Source organism: Theropithecus gelada, chromosome 4, assembly GCF_003255815.1.
Source record: "Theropithecus gelada isolate Dixy chromosome 4, Tgel_1.0, whole genome shotgun sequence".
NCBI classification, from domain to species: Eukaryota; Metazoa; Chordata; class Mammalia; order Primates; family Cercopithecidae; genus Theropithecus; species Theropithecus gelada.
Genome location: NC_037671.1, coordinates 10285362 through 10300247, shown reverse-complemented (window position 1 = coordinate 10300247; position 14886 = coordinate 10285362). Strand labels below are relative to the sequence as shown.

Here is a 14886-nt window from a genome sequence, read left to right as displayed (position 1 = left end):
TGAGTAATGAGACTACAGGCGCCTGCCACTATGTCTGGCTAATTTTTTTGTATTTTTGTAGAAACAGCGTTTCACCATGTTGGCCAGGCTGGTCTTGAATCCGTGACCTTCTGATCTGCCTGCCTCAGCCTCCCAAGGTGCTGGGATTACAGGCATGAGCCACCACGCTCCGCCTAAGATTTCTTAAGACATGAGAAATGCAGGGTCAGGCACGGTAGCTCATGCCTGTAATCCCAGCACTTTGGGAGGATGAGGCAAGCGGATCAGGAGGTCAGGAGTTCAAACCCAGCCTGGCCAATATGGTGAAACCCCGCTTCTACTAAAAATACAAAAATTAGCTGGGCATAGTACGCATGCCAGTAGTCCCAGCTACTTGAAACGGTGAAACAGGAGAATCACTTGAATCCAGGAGGCGAAGGTTGCAGTGAACTGAGATCGCGCCACTGACTTCAACCTGGGTGATAGAGTGAGACTCCATCTCACAAAAAAGACATGAGAATTGCAATCCATAATTGGTGCATAGACTACATTAAGAAAACGTCTGTATAGCCAAAGTATAATAAAGTAAAAAGCATGGACTGAAGATACATGCAATATAATTGACAAAAGATTTGGTATCTAAACTACAAGTCACTTAGAAAAAGGCACATAACGGCTGGGCGCGGTGGCTCATGCCTGTAATCCCAGCACTTTGGGAGGCCAAGATGGGCGGATCACGAGATCAGGAGATCAAGACCATCCTGGCTAACACGGTGAAACCCTGTCTCTACTAAAAATTCAAAAATTAGCCGCGTGTGGTGGTGGGCACCTGTAGTCCCAGCTACTCGGGAGGCTGAGAAAGGAGAATGGCATGAACCTGGGAGGCAGAGCTTGCAGTGAGATGAGATAGCGCCACTGCACTCCAGCCTGAGTGACAGAGCGAGACTCCGTCTCAAAAAAAAAAAAAAAGAAAAGAAAGAGTCACATAACTCAGATAACTCAGGCCGGGCATGGTGGCTCACACCTGGAATCCCAGCACTTTGGGAGGCCGAGGTGGGCAGATCACATGAGGTCAGGAGTTCAAGACCAGCCTGGCCAACATGGTGGAATCCCATCTCTACTAAAAATACAAAAATTAGCCGGGCATGGTGGTGCATGCTTGTAATCCCAGCTACTTGGGAGGCTGAGGCATGAGAATTGCTTGAACCCAGGAGGAGGTCGCAATGAGCCGAGATCGTGCCACAGCACTCCTGCCTGGGTGACAGAGACTCTGTCTCAAAAAAAAAAAAAAATCACATAATAGAAAAACAGGCAAAGTATATGTATTAGTAGTTTGCTAGGGCTGCCATAACGAAACACCACAAACTGGGTGTAAACAACAGAAATTAATTTTCTCATTCTTAGAGGCTGGCAGTCCAAGATTAAGGTGCCAGCACGGTTGCTTTCTCCTGAGGCCTCTCTCCCTGGCTTGCAGATGGCCAGTTTCTTGCAGTGTCTCACATGACCTTTTGTCTTTGTGTGTACGCCTTCCTGCTGTCTCTTCCTCCTCTTACAAGGACACTGGTCATACTGGATTAGGGCCTACCCTTGTGACCTCTTTTAAGCTCAATTACCTTTTTAAAGGCCATATCTACAAGTAAGAGTCATATTTTAAGGTACTGGGGATGAGAGCTTCAGCATATGAATTTTAGGGGCACACAGTTGGGCCCATAACAGTATACAACAAGCAGATCACAGAAACGGAAACCTGTGAGACCATTAAATACATGAAAGGATGTACATTAAGAAGATCACAGTAAAATGCCATTTCATACATATGAATTTGACGTGTTTTGGAGGGATGTGTAGAGCAAAGGAACCCTGAGGCTACTGGTAGAAGCATAAATTGGTACAAACACTTTGGAGAGTAATTTTGCAATATCTAGTAAAGTTGAAGATATGTATTTTCTATAATCCAGCAATTTCACTTCGAGGTGTATCCTCAGAGCCTAGACAAAAATTTTTACGTTGGCATAGAAGGAAACATGTTCACTGCAATGCCGTTTTTAAGGGCAAAATTAGAAGCAACTTAAATAGCCAACAAGAAAGGAATAAAGCATAGTCTTTCAGTATAATGAACTACATATGTGTGTATTTATATGGCTAAGCCTCGAAAGCAAAATTTTGTGTGAAATAAAGACTTTTTTTTTTTTTTTTTTTGAGACAGAGTCTTGCACTGTCACCCAGGCTGGAGTGCGGTGGCGTGATCTTGGCTTAATGCAACCTCCGTCTCCCAGGTTTAAGTGGTTCTCCTGCCTGAGCCTCCCAAGTAGCTGGGATTATAGGCGTGCACCACCACGCCCTGCTAATTTTTGTATTTTTAGTAGAGACGGGGTTTCACCATGTTGGCCAGGCTGATCTCGAACTCCTGACCTCAGGTGATCCACCCACCTCAGCCTCCCAAAGTGCTAAGATTACAGGTATAAACCACTGGGTCCAAGACTTTTATATGGATATAGATATAGTGATATGCTATTTATGTAAAATATAAAAGCACATAAAACAATACTATATATTAATCATTCACCTAAAGTGTTGCAGGGTATTTTGGAGTTTGAGGGAAACAGTGACACTGGACATCTATCAGACCCCCACAATCTGTTAGCTGTAGTTTTCACTATAAACCCATATTATAGTCCTTCCTGTGATGTCTTATTTGTAAAGGTAGGTTTTTGGAGGTTGCTATAATAAAAAGCAAGTCCTGCATGAAAATCATTGTGGTATAGGAAGTGAGAGTGGTGGTCTCCAATCTGATTCCACAGTTTGAGGTGCTGTATGATGCCTAACAGTGTACATCCAAGTAGTAAAGTGTGGTTGTTTAAGAATAAAATATTATATTTTTCTTTTAGTTTATGTGTATTTTCAAACAGCTAATAACTTAGGACAAATACTAGTTTGAACTTAATTATTTACTAAATGGAACTTAAATATTCCTTTGGTCCAGAGGTACTGTGAAAAAAAGTACTGAGACATTAAGGGTGTCACAAAATGAAGAAATCTGGGAACTTTATTCTTTGGGAATGATTATGTTGATAATGATTATGTTGATTCTTATTTGCTTCTGATTTTAAAAAACATTACACCTGCATAATTTGTCATATTGAAAAATAGTACAGCATAACATTTAGAAGTAGTAGTCTAGAATCTCAGCAGCACTGCTTAGCAGCTCTGTGACCTTAGACAAGTGACTTTAACATCTCTTGTACTTCAGTTTCCTTATCTGTAAAATAGGGATAATAACAGTACTGACATCAAGGGATTTTTGTGAGATTAAGCAAGTTTATATGTGTTTTCTATTATACTATCCCTGTCCTTTTGAAAGATTTTGTAATTTAAAACATCTTAAAATTACAGTACAACAAAATAATTTTGAAGATATCTTGAAATTTATTGTAATTGTATTTGACCAGAATTACATATAACAAACTTTTTTGTAGCAGTCATTTGGGGACTTCTTTCCCCCATGTAAAGTTTTGTTTTGTTTGCTAGCATAAAACCATGCTAAAATTCACACAGTAAATAAGGTTGAAATAATACTTAATTTGTAAGTGGCTACAGCAGTTTATTTGATAAATATAAATATAACTGTTACCATCCAAGTTCATGGTCTACTCATTTTTATTTCCTTCTTTCTCTTTCTTATGAGACAACAACATTGAAAATTACTCAAAGAATGTACTAACTCAGCCAGTTGACACCATCAGCATATCTTCCTTGAGACAATTTGACACCGTTTGCAAATTTCACTGTGTAGAAGCATTTGATGATGAAATAACAGAGAAACCAGAATTTCAAAGTCAAGTGTATAATTATGCAAAAGGCAACAATATAAAGCAAGACTCATTTAAGGAAGAAAATCCAATGGAAACTAGTGTTTCTGCAAGTACAGACCAACTTAGTAACGAGTCTTTTAGACAGCCTCCTCCTAGAAGCCCGCCTCTAATCCACTGCAGTGGAGAGACCCTGAAATTTCCAGAAAAATCACTGGCTAAAAGTACTGCCAAGGAATCTGCCCTCAACCCTAGCCAACCTCCAAGCTTCGTGTGTAAGGAAAGTGTACACAATAATATTGTAAAACCATTTATAAAGAGAATAGTTCTAACCTAGTTCATCTGAGAGTTAATTATAAAGCAGAGGAAGTACGATTGTGATGGTCAGTAAAGCCTATGGAGTATTAAAGGATTCGTTAAAAAAAATTATATATATATATAAAATCTGAGACTTTTCCAAGCAGTGCTAAATCAGCAGGGACTTTGCTTCTCCGGGGAAAATGCATTCTGAGATCTTAGCCAATTCACAAATAAATTTTTCTGGTAAAGAAAAATAATCCTCAAGTCCATACTTGAGGATTAGCTCTACCAAATGGTAATTTCTCTAAGGCTCAGGACTCTGTCTTACCCTCTTATGCACCACAGCATCTATATGGTTCCTTGAATGTAATAAGCTTTTTTTACTATAATTTTTTTCATCGAAAGCAAGTGTATTAGAGAAGTAAAGAAACAAAAGAATGGCTGCCGTGTAGACAGAGCAGCCTGAATATAATAAGCTTTTATATTTGTTGAATCAAACTGGCTGGCAGTAGCAGAGTTTACAGTAATGGAAAGGTTAAGAAGAGGAAGGAGTGCTGAAGCACTAATTAATTTTTCAAGAAAAACAAGATTTCTCTGTCATATTGGACTTCTATTGACAAGCAAAAAATACTAATTTTTCTACTAAGGTGAAAATATTAGTTTATCATTTGGTTTATTGATTCCGAGCACACATGTAGTATCCTCAGTGCACTGAAGATACCAACAGTATACATTCTGTGTACTTTCTGAACAAAAAAATTAAAAATACTAGGAATTGGTATGGGAAAATAGATAAAATTCACGAATAGTATAAGTAATACTTTTTCTCTCTTTTCTTGTTGTTTTGTTTTGTTTTTGATACGGAGTCTCACTCTGTTGCCCAGGCTGGAGTGCAGTGGCACGATCTTGGCTCACTGCAACCTCTGCTTCCTGGATTCAAACGATTCTCCTACTGCAGCCTCCTGCGTAGCTGGGATTACAGGCATGTGCCACCACACCTGGCTAATTTTTTTTGTATTTTTAGTAGAGACGGAGTTTCACCATGTTGGCCAGGCTGGTCTTGAACTACTGACCTCAAATGATCCACCCGCCTTGGCCTCCCAAAGTGCTGGGATTACAGGTGTGAGCTACTGCACCTGGCCAATAATACCTTTTCAATGTGAGTTTGATGGGAAATACTATGACTATAATGCCTTATTTACAAGTATGAGCATTTTCATTTTTTTGAAAGTAGTTGACAGTACTTAAAAAACTTTCTTTGTCCATGTTGATTTCTGGAAAACAACATTTTAAAAATCAGCCTAAATAGGGTTTCTCAAGATTGTTCTTTCCTCTTTCCATTGCATTTAGCTGTTTTTCATTCAGTCAAAAGATACTTTTAGGCATCTATTACATGCCAGGTCTGTACTACGTATTAGGTAATGGTTAGAAAACAGACAAAAAGATGCAGTTCTTGTCCCCATGAAAACAACATCCTACTAGAGGAGGTAGTCATTAATCAAATAATCACACAAATAAATGTGAACTTGCAACTATGATAAGATCAATAAGTTATGTGAATAAAGTTACATACAAAGTATATGTAGAGCATGTTATATAAAGTTACTATATATGCTATGATGCCATATAAAGTTACGTATAAACTTGCAACTATGGTAAGTGCTGCAAATATAAGTAGGATGGGCATCTATGATTAGGATACCACCCTGATCAGGGAGTCTGGGGAAGGCATCCCTGAAGAAATGGTCATTGAGCTGAGCTGTAAAGGATGAGTAGGAGTGAATTAGGCAGCTAGGGGTAGGAGAACATGCCATACAGAAGGAATAACGTCTGCAAATCCTGTGGCTGCAGGAAGCGTGGTACCTACTGGGACCTGAAGGAAGCCCTGAGTACAGGAAGATCAGAGTTGGAGGAAGGAGGAGGGGTATAGCAGATGAAGACAGGTGGTGCGGGCCAGCTACTGCTTTAGTTCATTTCATACTGCTGCAACTATATCACAGACTGGGCAATTTATAATGAATAGAAATTTATCTGGCTCACGGTTCTGGAGGCTAGGTCCATGGTGCCAACATCACACAAGGGTCTCTGTGCTGTCATTTCATGATGGGAGGTGGAGGGGCAAAAGAGGGTGAGATCAAGGGAGCAAGTGGAGGCTGAACTCACTTTTATTTATTTATTTATTTATTTATTTATTTATTTATTTTGAGATGGATTCTCGCTCTGTCACCCAGGATGCAGTACAGTGGCACCATCTTGGCTCACTGCCACCTCCGCCTCCTGGGTTCAAGCGATTCTCCTGCTTCACCCTTCTGAGTAGCTGGGATTGCAGGCATGTGCCACCACGCCCAGCTAATTTTTTGTATTTTTAGTAGAGATGGCATTTCACAGTGTTAGCCAGGATGGTCTCAATCTCCTGACTTTGTGATCCACCCGCCTCGGCCTCCCAAAGTGCTGAGATTACAGGTGTGAGCCACCACGCAGCCCCCAACTCACTTTTGTAATAAATCCACTTGTGATAACTAACACACTCCTGCGATAACAACATTTAGTCATTTTTATTCACCTCTTACTAGGCCCCATCTTCCAACACTGTTGCATTGGGGATTAAGCTTCTGGTACATGAACTTTAGGGAATGCATTTAAACCACAGTAGATATCAAGAGCAAGATATTAGGGCCTTGTAGGTCTCAGTAATGATAGTTATCTTTATCCCAGAACCATGAAAAACCATTAAGATGCAAGGTTCTGCAGAAGGATGAGCTCAAAAAACAAAATACAGAAGTCCTTGTCTCTAAATTCCAGAGAATTATACAGCGCACCACTCCCTTTTACTGGGTTTTTATTTATTTATTTTTTACATACGAGGTCTTGCTCTGTTACTCAGATTGGAGAGCAGTGTGACCATGGCCCACAAGAAATCCTCCTGCCTCAGCTTCCGAAGGAGCTAGGACTACAGGCACGTGCCCCCACACCTGACTGATTTTTAAAATATTTTTTTGGAGAGATAGGGTCTCACTATGTTACCCAGGCTGGTCTCGAACTCCTGACCTCAAGGAATCCTCTCACCTTGGGCTCCCAAAGTGTTAGGATTACAGGTATGAGCCACTGTGCCTGGCCTGGGGTTTGCTTTTTGTTTGTTTGTTGTTTTCTGAGATGAAGTCTCGCTCTGTTGCCCAGGCTGGAGTGCAGTGGCATGATCTCGGCTCACTGCAGCCTCTGCCTCCAGGGTTCAAGCAATTCTCCTGCCTCAGCCTCCTGAGTAGCTGGGACTACAGGTGTGCACCGCCACAACCGGCTAATTTTTGTATTTTTAGTAGAGATAGGGTTTCACCATGTTGGCCAGGATGGTCTTGATCTCCTGACCTCATGATCCGCCCACCTCAACCTCCCAAAGTGCTGGGATTACAAGCATGAGCCACTGCACCCGGCCCTGGGTTTTTAATGTCATATTCATTTCACCATTTCTTACTACAATGTACTGTCTTTTTTATTTTTATTTGTTTATTTTATTATTACTATTTTTTGAGACAGAGTCTCGCTCTATCGCCCGGGCTGGAGTGCAGTGGTGCAATCTCAGCTCACTGCAACTTCCGCCTCCTATGTTCAAGTGATTCTCCTGCCTCACTCAGCTTCCTGAGTAGCTGGGATTACAGGCATGTGCCACCACGCTTGGCTAATTTTTGTATTTTGGGCAGAGATGGGTTTTACCACGTTGGCCAGGCTGGTCTCAAACTCCTGACAACAAGTGATCTACCCACCTCGGCCTCCCAAAGTGCTGGGATTACAGGCGTGAGCTACCTTGCCTGGCCTACTGTCCTTTTGTAACCTCCCCAAAACCTGTACTGTCAGCATAAAGTCAATCATGAGGCATGTTCTTCTGCCATTCTAATGTTCCTAAGAGTCACAATAATTAGAAAACAGTCTAAATGTGGAAAAAAAATATTCAAAAGAGAAGAGACCTTCCCTAAAAATCCAAACTTTTGGCCCAATAATAAAATGTAAAAAAAAAAAAAAAAAAAAAAAAAGAAAAGAGAGAGACCTTGCAGTCTATAAGGTAATTGATAGATTTATTTGTCTGAATTCATTTGAAGTCAAAGCATCTTATATGTGTGCAGGGAAGTTTGCATAATAGGAAATGGTAAGAGGACAAAAGTTTAATTTTCCTTTTGTCAAAGTAAATGGGATATATATCTGTCATATACCTACTGCCTGTGCTCTGCTGTGCTGTTAGGTGCTGTACAAACATTTAGCAATTAATACATAGGTATTAACTTTTGTTAATAGGCATTATTACTGGAAGTAGGTACTATCGTTACTTTATAGTGGAGGAAACCAAACAGGGGATCTACTAACAGAATTCAAGGCCAGCCCTATCTGACTTGAAAGTTCATGATCTTTCTATGCATTCACATTTACTTTGTTTATTATAATTTACAGACTGCAGTTCCTTCGAAAGAAATACAGAATTATGGGGAGATTCCTGAGATGTCAGTCAGTTATGCAAAGGAAGTCACAGCAGAGGGTGTGGAGAGGCCAGAAATTGTCTCAACTTGGTCTTCGGCGGGCATCTCCTGGAGGAGTAAAGCATCTCGGGAGAACTGTGAGATGCCTGACATGGAGCAAAGTGCTGAAAGCTTACAACCTGTTCAAGAGGACATGGCTTTAAATGAAATCTTGAAGAAATTAAAACATACTAACAGAAAGCAGGAGGCGCGAATCCAAGAACTCCAGTGTAGTAACCTGTATTTAGAGAAGAGAGTTAAAGAACTACAGATGAAGACTACCAAACAGAAAGTGTTCATTGATGTCATCGATAAGCTAAAGGAGAATGTTGAAGAATTAATTGAAGACAAATACAAAATAATCCTAGAGAAAAATGATACTAAAAAGACATTGCAGAATTTGCAAGAGATTTTAGCTAACACCCAAAAACAAATTCAGGAATCCAGGAATGACAAGGAAATGTTACAGCTTCAATTTAAGAAGATCAAGGCTAATTATGTGCGTTTACAGGAAAGGTACATGACTGAAATGCAACAAAAAAATAAATCTGTAAGTCAGTATTTAGAGATGGACAAAACCTTAAGCAAGAAAGAGGAAGAGGTCAAGAGACTACAACAACTCAGAAAAGAGCAGGAAAAAGTCACAGCTTCTGCTCTGGACTTGTTGAAACGGGAAAAAGAGACCCAAGAGCAAGAGTTCTTGTCTTTACAGGAGGAATTCCGGAAACGTGACAAGGCAAACCTGGAAGAAAGGCAGAAACTGAAATCTCGACTTGAGAAATTGCTCACTCAGGTTAAAAATTTGCAATTTATGTCTGAAAATGAAAGAGCTAAGAATATAAAACTTCAGCAGCAAATCAACGAAGTAAAAAATGAGAATAAAAAACTTAAACAGCAGGTTGCAAGGAGTGAAGAGCAAAATTATGTCCCTAAATCTGAGACAGCTCAGTTAAAGGAGCAATTAGAGGAAGTCATGAAGTCAGATATTACCAAGGTATTGATACACATTCTAAATCTCTAATGCGGATTTTCAAGAGATTCTAGTGGTCTGGTGATGCATATTTAGATGTGGCACTTACTTATATTTGTTTGCAGAAATAATTATTAAGGAAAGAAACAGATCTCGGCACTTTGGGAGGCTGAAGCAGGAAGATCTCTTGAGGCTTGGAGTTTGACACCAGCTTAGGCAACATAGTGAGACCCCATCTCTACAAAACATTTTTTATATCAGCCAATCTGCCATGCATGGTGATGTGCGCCTGTAGTCCTATCTATTCGGGAGGCTGAGACGGGCGAATTGCATGAGCTCAGGAGTTTGAAGCTGCAATGAGCTATGACTGTGCCAGTGCACTCCAGCTTGGGTGACAGAGCAAGATTCTGTCTCAAAAAAAAAAAAAAAGAAGAAAGAAAAACAAAAAACAGATATGGAAAGGAAAATACACCACAAGTTTGGAGAAGTTTCTTTTGGTTCATGAGTGTTCAAAGAACAGCTATTCCTGCCTTCTTGTGATTATTTTGGTAGAGGTGGCAGTTAACCTGGGAATTTTGTGGGTACTCATTGCCAGTAATCAACAGCATCTCCCAGCAGTTACCTTTTTTTTTTTTTTTTTTTGAGACAGTATTGCTCTGTTGCCCAGGCTATAGTGCAGTGACGCTGTCGTGGCTCACTGCAACCTCTGCCTCACCAGGTTCAAGTGATTCTCTTGCCTCAGCCTCCCGAGTAACTGGGATTACAGGCATGCGCCACCATGCCCTGCTAATTTTGTATTTTTAGTAGAGATGGGGTTTCACCAAGTTGACCAGGCTTGTCTCAAATTCATGACCTCAAGTGATCCACCTGCCTCAGCCTCTCAAAGTGCTGGAATTACAGGTGTGAGCCACCATGTCCAGCGCCAGGGTTCCTTTGAGAAAAGATTTTCTAAGTCATCTCTCAATCCTATTCATCAACAAAACAAAATAATACAATTGCATGTTTGGTTTACAAGGCAAAACAAACCTATATCATATGCTAGTTTTATGCATTTAAGAACAGCATCAGAACCATATCAATATGTTTGGAGAAGCTGTAATCCTTTATTATATGTAGTTCAAAAGGCTTTTTTTGGCAGCCAAGAACCTGGAAACACACTGCAGAAGTGATAATTTTCAAAGACAGAGCACATTTATTTCCGTTGTGTAGGCCTGTCTTAAAGTATATATAGTAAACTCTTATTAACTGATTACTTAGAAAGAAGGCAAATCTGAACTAGAAAAATGTGTAAGTTAATTTTTTGTATTTGTTTTATTTATTTATTTATTTAGACAGACTCTCACTCTGTTGCCCACTCTGGAGTGCAGTGGTGCGATCCCCTCTCACTGCAACCTCTGCCTCCCAGGTTCAAGCGATTCTCCTACCTCAGCCTCCCGAGTAGCTGGGATTATAGGTACACACCACCACGCCCAGATAACTTTTTTTTGTAGGTTTGGTAGAGACAGCGTTTCACCATGTTGGCCAGCCTGGTCTCGAACTCCCAATCTCAGGTGATCCACCCTCCTCGGCCTCCCAAAGTGCTAGGATTACAAGCGTGAGCCACTACACCCGGCCTACTTTTGTATTTGTTTTAACAACTTGAACTGAGCTAATGTTACCTTAAGATGTCGTTAGTGGACCCTCTTTTATGAATCTGTAATCATTTTAATTTTTCTTTACAAGTAAATGATTTTACTGTTTTTAAGGATTCTTAGGAAAATATTCTTTTCCTAAATTAAAAAAAAATTCTAAGATCTAAGAAAAAAGGATTATCTAAGCTAGTGATTTTCAAACTTGAACATTCTTCAAAATTCCCTGAAACGCTTGTTAAAACACATATTGCTGGCCCTACCCTAGAGTTTCTGATTCAGTAATTCTGGGGTGGGGCCTGAGAAGGTGCATTTCTAGCAAGATCCCAGCTGTTGATGCTGCTGGTCCTGGAGTCACCCTTTGAGAACCACTGACCTAAGCCATCTTAACTGGAGCTCCTAACCAAATCATGATGCATTTTGAATGGGTAAGCTCTAAATGAGTTAGTTTAATTGTACAGAAATTTAGCATGGTATATCATTTTCTTCTTGAGCCTTTTTTTAAAGTTCCTTATTTTATTTTGATTAATCAATTTCTCTAACACTCTGAATTCATACTTACTCTGCTTATAGTTTTGCTTTTCATGAACTCTAGTTCTGTTTTCTCAAAGTATGGCCTGGGAGTATCTGTGAAGTCAAAAGTATTTTTATAGTAATATTAAGACATTATCGCCTTTTTTAGTCTCATTTTTTCACAAGTGTACCGTGGAGTTTTCCAGAAGCCACACGATGTGTGATGATGTAATTGCTCTCATGGCTGATGGAATGTGTGAAGCAAATATGAGAATCCAGCTATCTTCAATTAAGCCAGCATTAAAAATATTTGGAAAAAATGCAGAACAGTACCATTCTTTTCACAAATGTTTTGTTTTGAAAAATGTGGTAATTGTTCTATTTAAAAATTGTTATTAGTTGGGCACAGTGGTTCACACTTGCAATCCCAGCACTTAGGAGGTTAAGGCAAGAACAGTGCTTGAGCCCAGTAGTTCAACACCAGCCTGGGCAACATGGTGAGACCCCCATCTCTACAAAAAATATGAAAAATTAGCCAAATGTGGTGGCATGCACCTGTGGTTTCAGCTACTGGGGAGGCTGAGGTGGGAGGATTGTGTGAGCCTAGGCATTTGAGGCTGCAGTGAGCCGTGTTCACACTACTGCCCTCCAGCTTGTGTGACAGACTGAGACCCTGGCTCAAAAATAAATAAATAAATAAATTGTTATTTATGTTTATACATAATGGATTTATTGCTACTTTAAAAGAATTAGTAAACAAATATTTTAAAATATTCTCAGTTTTAATTTCTAAAGGGATCCTAAGATCAAGAAGTTTGAGAACTATCAACCAAGCTTTTTAAGAGTGGCATTTTATACAGCATTTTACTTAAAAGATATTTCAGGTTCTTCGTCATTTTTTGACAAATCTGAATTACATGCATGTAGGATACAAAAACGACACATTCTAATCTGCTCCTGGATTGCTCACCTTGTGAAGAAGAGAGCCTGAATCCTGCAGATATAGAAAGATCTTCTCAACTGGCCTCCAAAATGCACAGTCTTCTGGCTCTGATGGTGGGACTTCTCAAGTGCCAGGTAATAAAACATATATTAGATATTTTAGTAGGGGAGGAATAAATAATAGGGTTGGACTAAAAGAGAGGCAATAAAAGGAATTAAGTTGTGGAAGAAGAAAATGAAGAATTGAAGATAAAATACAGACCCCTAAGCCATCCATCCAGCCCTTCTTCGCCCCATGTCTTCTTTCTGCTTATCTTTCTTGAACACCTAATCCTCACAAGTGTACAGAAAGATAAAATGTAATAAGATAAAAAGAACCCCTTTATTAAGTACGTCCCATATTTTAGGAATGCCTTCCCAGAGCAGTAGTCTTGTGCTCTGGTCAGTCTGTGCCTAGTGATTAGTGATTATTCACATTAATGAGCTGTTTGCCCAATCTGAAATACCACTTTTGGTTAGGAGCCGGGGAAGGGCAGTCCAATGAAAAGTGAAGTTGCTGTCAGAGGAGTTCAGATGCTGGCTTATCATTTCCTAGCTGTGTGACTTGACCAAGTAACCTAACCTCCACTTCAGTTTCTTTATCTTTAAGATGGGGAAATGATGCTTCTGTCCTGGGAGCTTATAAACACTGCATTTAATGAAAAACACAATTAAGGGACATGCACAGCCAGGTGGCTCACGCCTGTAATCCCAGCACTTTGGGAGGCCGAGGCAGGCGGATCACCTGAGGTCAGGAGTTCAAGACCAGCCTGGCCAATATCGTGAAACCCCATCTCTACTAAAAATACAAAAATTAGCTGGGCATGGTGGTGGGTGCCTATAATCCCGTCTACTTGGGCGGTTGAGGCAGGAGAATCACTTGAACCCCGGGGGGAGAGGTTGCATGAGCAGAGATCGCGCCACTAAACTCCAGCCTAGGCAAAAGAGCAAAACTCTGGCTCAAAAAAAAAAAAAAAATTAAAATTAAAATTAAAAGAATGAAGTCTTTCCGTACTAACCCTTTATTAGATGCCTTCTGATGAGTAATTGAGGAATAGAGTGCAATATGATTTTACCTCTTTTGATTTGCTTACTTATTGAAAGGAGATTTATTTTTGTTTCATATACATGTTTTTTACTTCCTTTTAGCTTTAGTAAAAACTTTTTCATCTAGCTTCTGAAACTCTTATCCTTAGGACGTCACCAATTCTGATGCCGAACATTTCAAAGAGAGTGAGAAGGTTAGTGATATAATGCTGCAAAAATTGAAGAGCCTCCATCTTAAAAAGAAAAATTTAGATAAAGAGGTACTATATTTATTCTTCATCTAAAATGTATATTATTTTTAGCGAAAAAGTAGTTAAAACGTAGTGAGGAAGTAACTTTTAAAGGTGGAATGATTTAAAAAATTATTTTGGGGGACTAGATTAGTTTTACTGTGCCCCTCACTAAAGAGAGAAAATGTTCAACATTTGACTTGTTTTATTGCTTGTCTATACTGGAAAACCTACAAAAAATTTAGTATGATAATTTTTTTCATTTTTGCATGGCACTCCTGATTCCTGAAGGGTCATTTATTTTGATTTTCCTGTAGCAATTTCAAACTTCATCCTTTGGAATAATAGAAACATTTAAAACAATTTTATTTCTCAGGTGGGTGAAGGGTGAGTGCAGAGGTTCTTGAATTTTGTTTAGTTACTCTTTTCTTTAATTTTTTTTTTTTTTTTAAGACAGAGTCTTGCTCTGTTGCTCAGGCTGGAGTGCAGCGGCATGATCTTGGCTCACTGCAGCCTCCGCCTCCCAGATTCAAGCTATTCTCCTGCCTCAGCCTCCCAAGTAGCTGGGATTACAGGCGTGTGCCACCACGCCCAGCTAATTTTTGTATTTTTAGTAGAGATGGGGTTTCACCATGTTGGCCAGGCCGAATTTAATGAAATGCGACCATTGAACTCCTGACCTCAGGTGATCCACCTGCCTTAGCCTACCAAAGTGCTGGGATTATGGGCGTGAGCCACCGCACCCGGCCTCAAGTATGCTTTTCTAGGCGTTGCGGAATAGAGATTGAAGGATAAAATGAAGAGAATCAAATAGGGAAGGTGATAACAGGATGTCAAATTGTACCATTTTGAATCTGAGAGGAATGCAGAAATGACAACTTTTTCCGGCTAAGGAATCAAAATATATTCAGACCTGGAATCTTGGAT

The 14886-nt window shown here is 39.8% G+C and overlaps 1 protein-coding gene across 1 annotated transcript in view; it reads left to right on the top strand.

Annotated features, from left to right (window-relative positions):
- CAGE1 (cancer antigen 1) overlaps positions 1-14886 on the top strand; it is a 60762-nt gene that overhangs the window by 6975 nt on the left and 38901 nt on the right. Inside the window, exons 4-7 of the mRNA XM_025384134.1 lie at positions 3665-4074; positions 8526-9584; positions 12629-12778; positions 13879-13989. Coding sequence (XP_025239919.1) covers positions 3665-4074; positions 8526-9584; positions 12629-12778; positions 13879-13989 — 1730 coding nt within the window. The remainder of the gene's footprint in view (positions 1-3664; positions 4075-8525; positions 9585-12628; positions 12779-13878; positions 13990-14886) is intronic.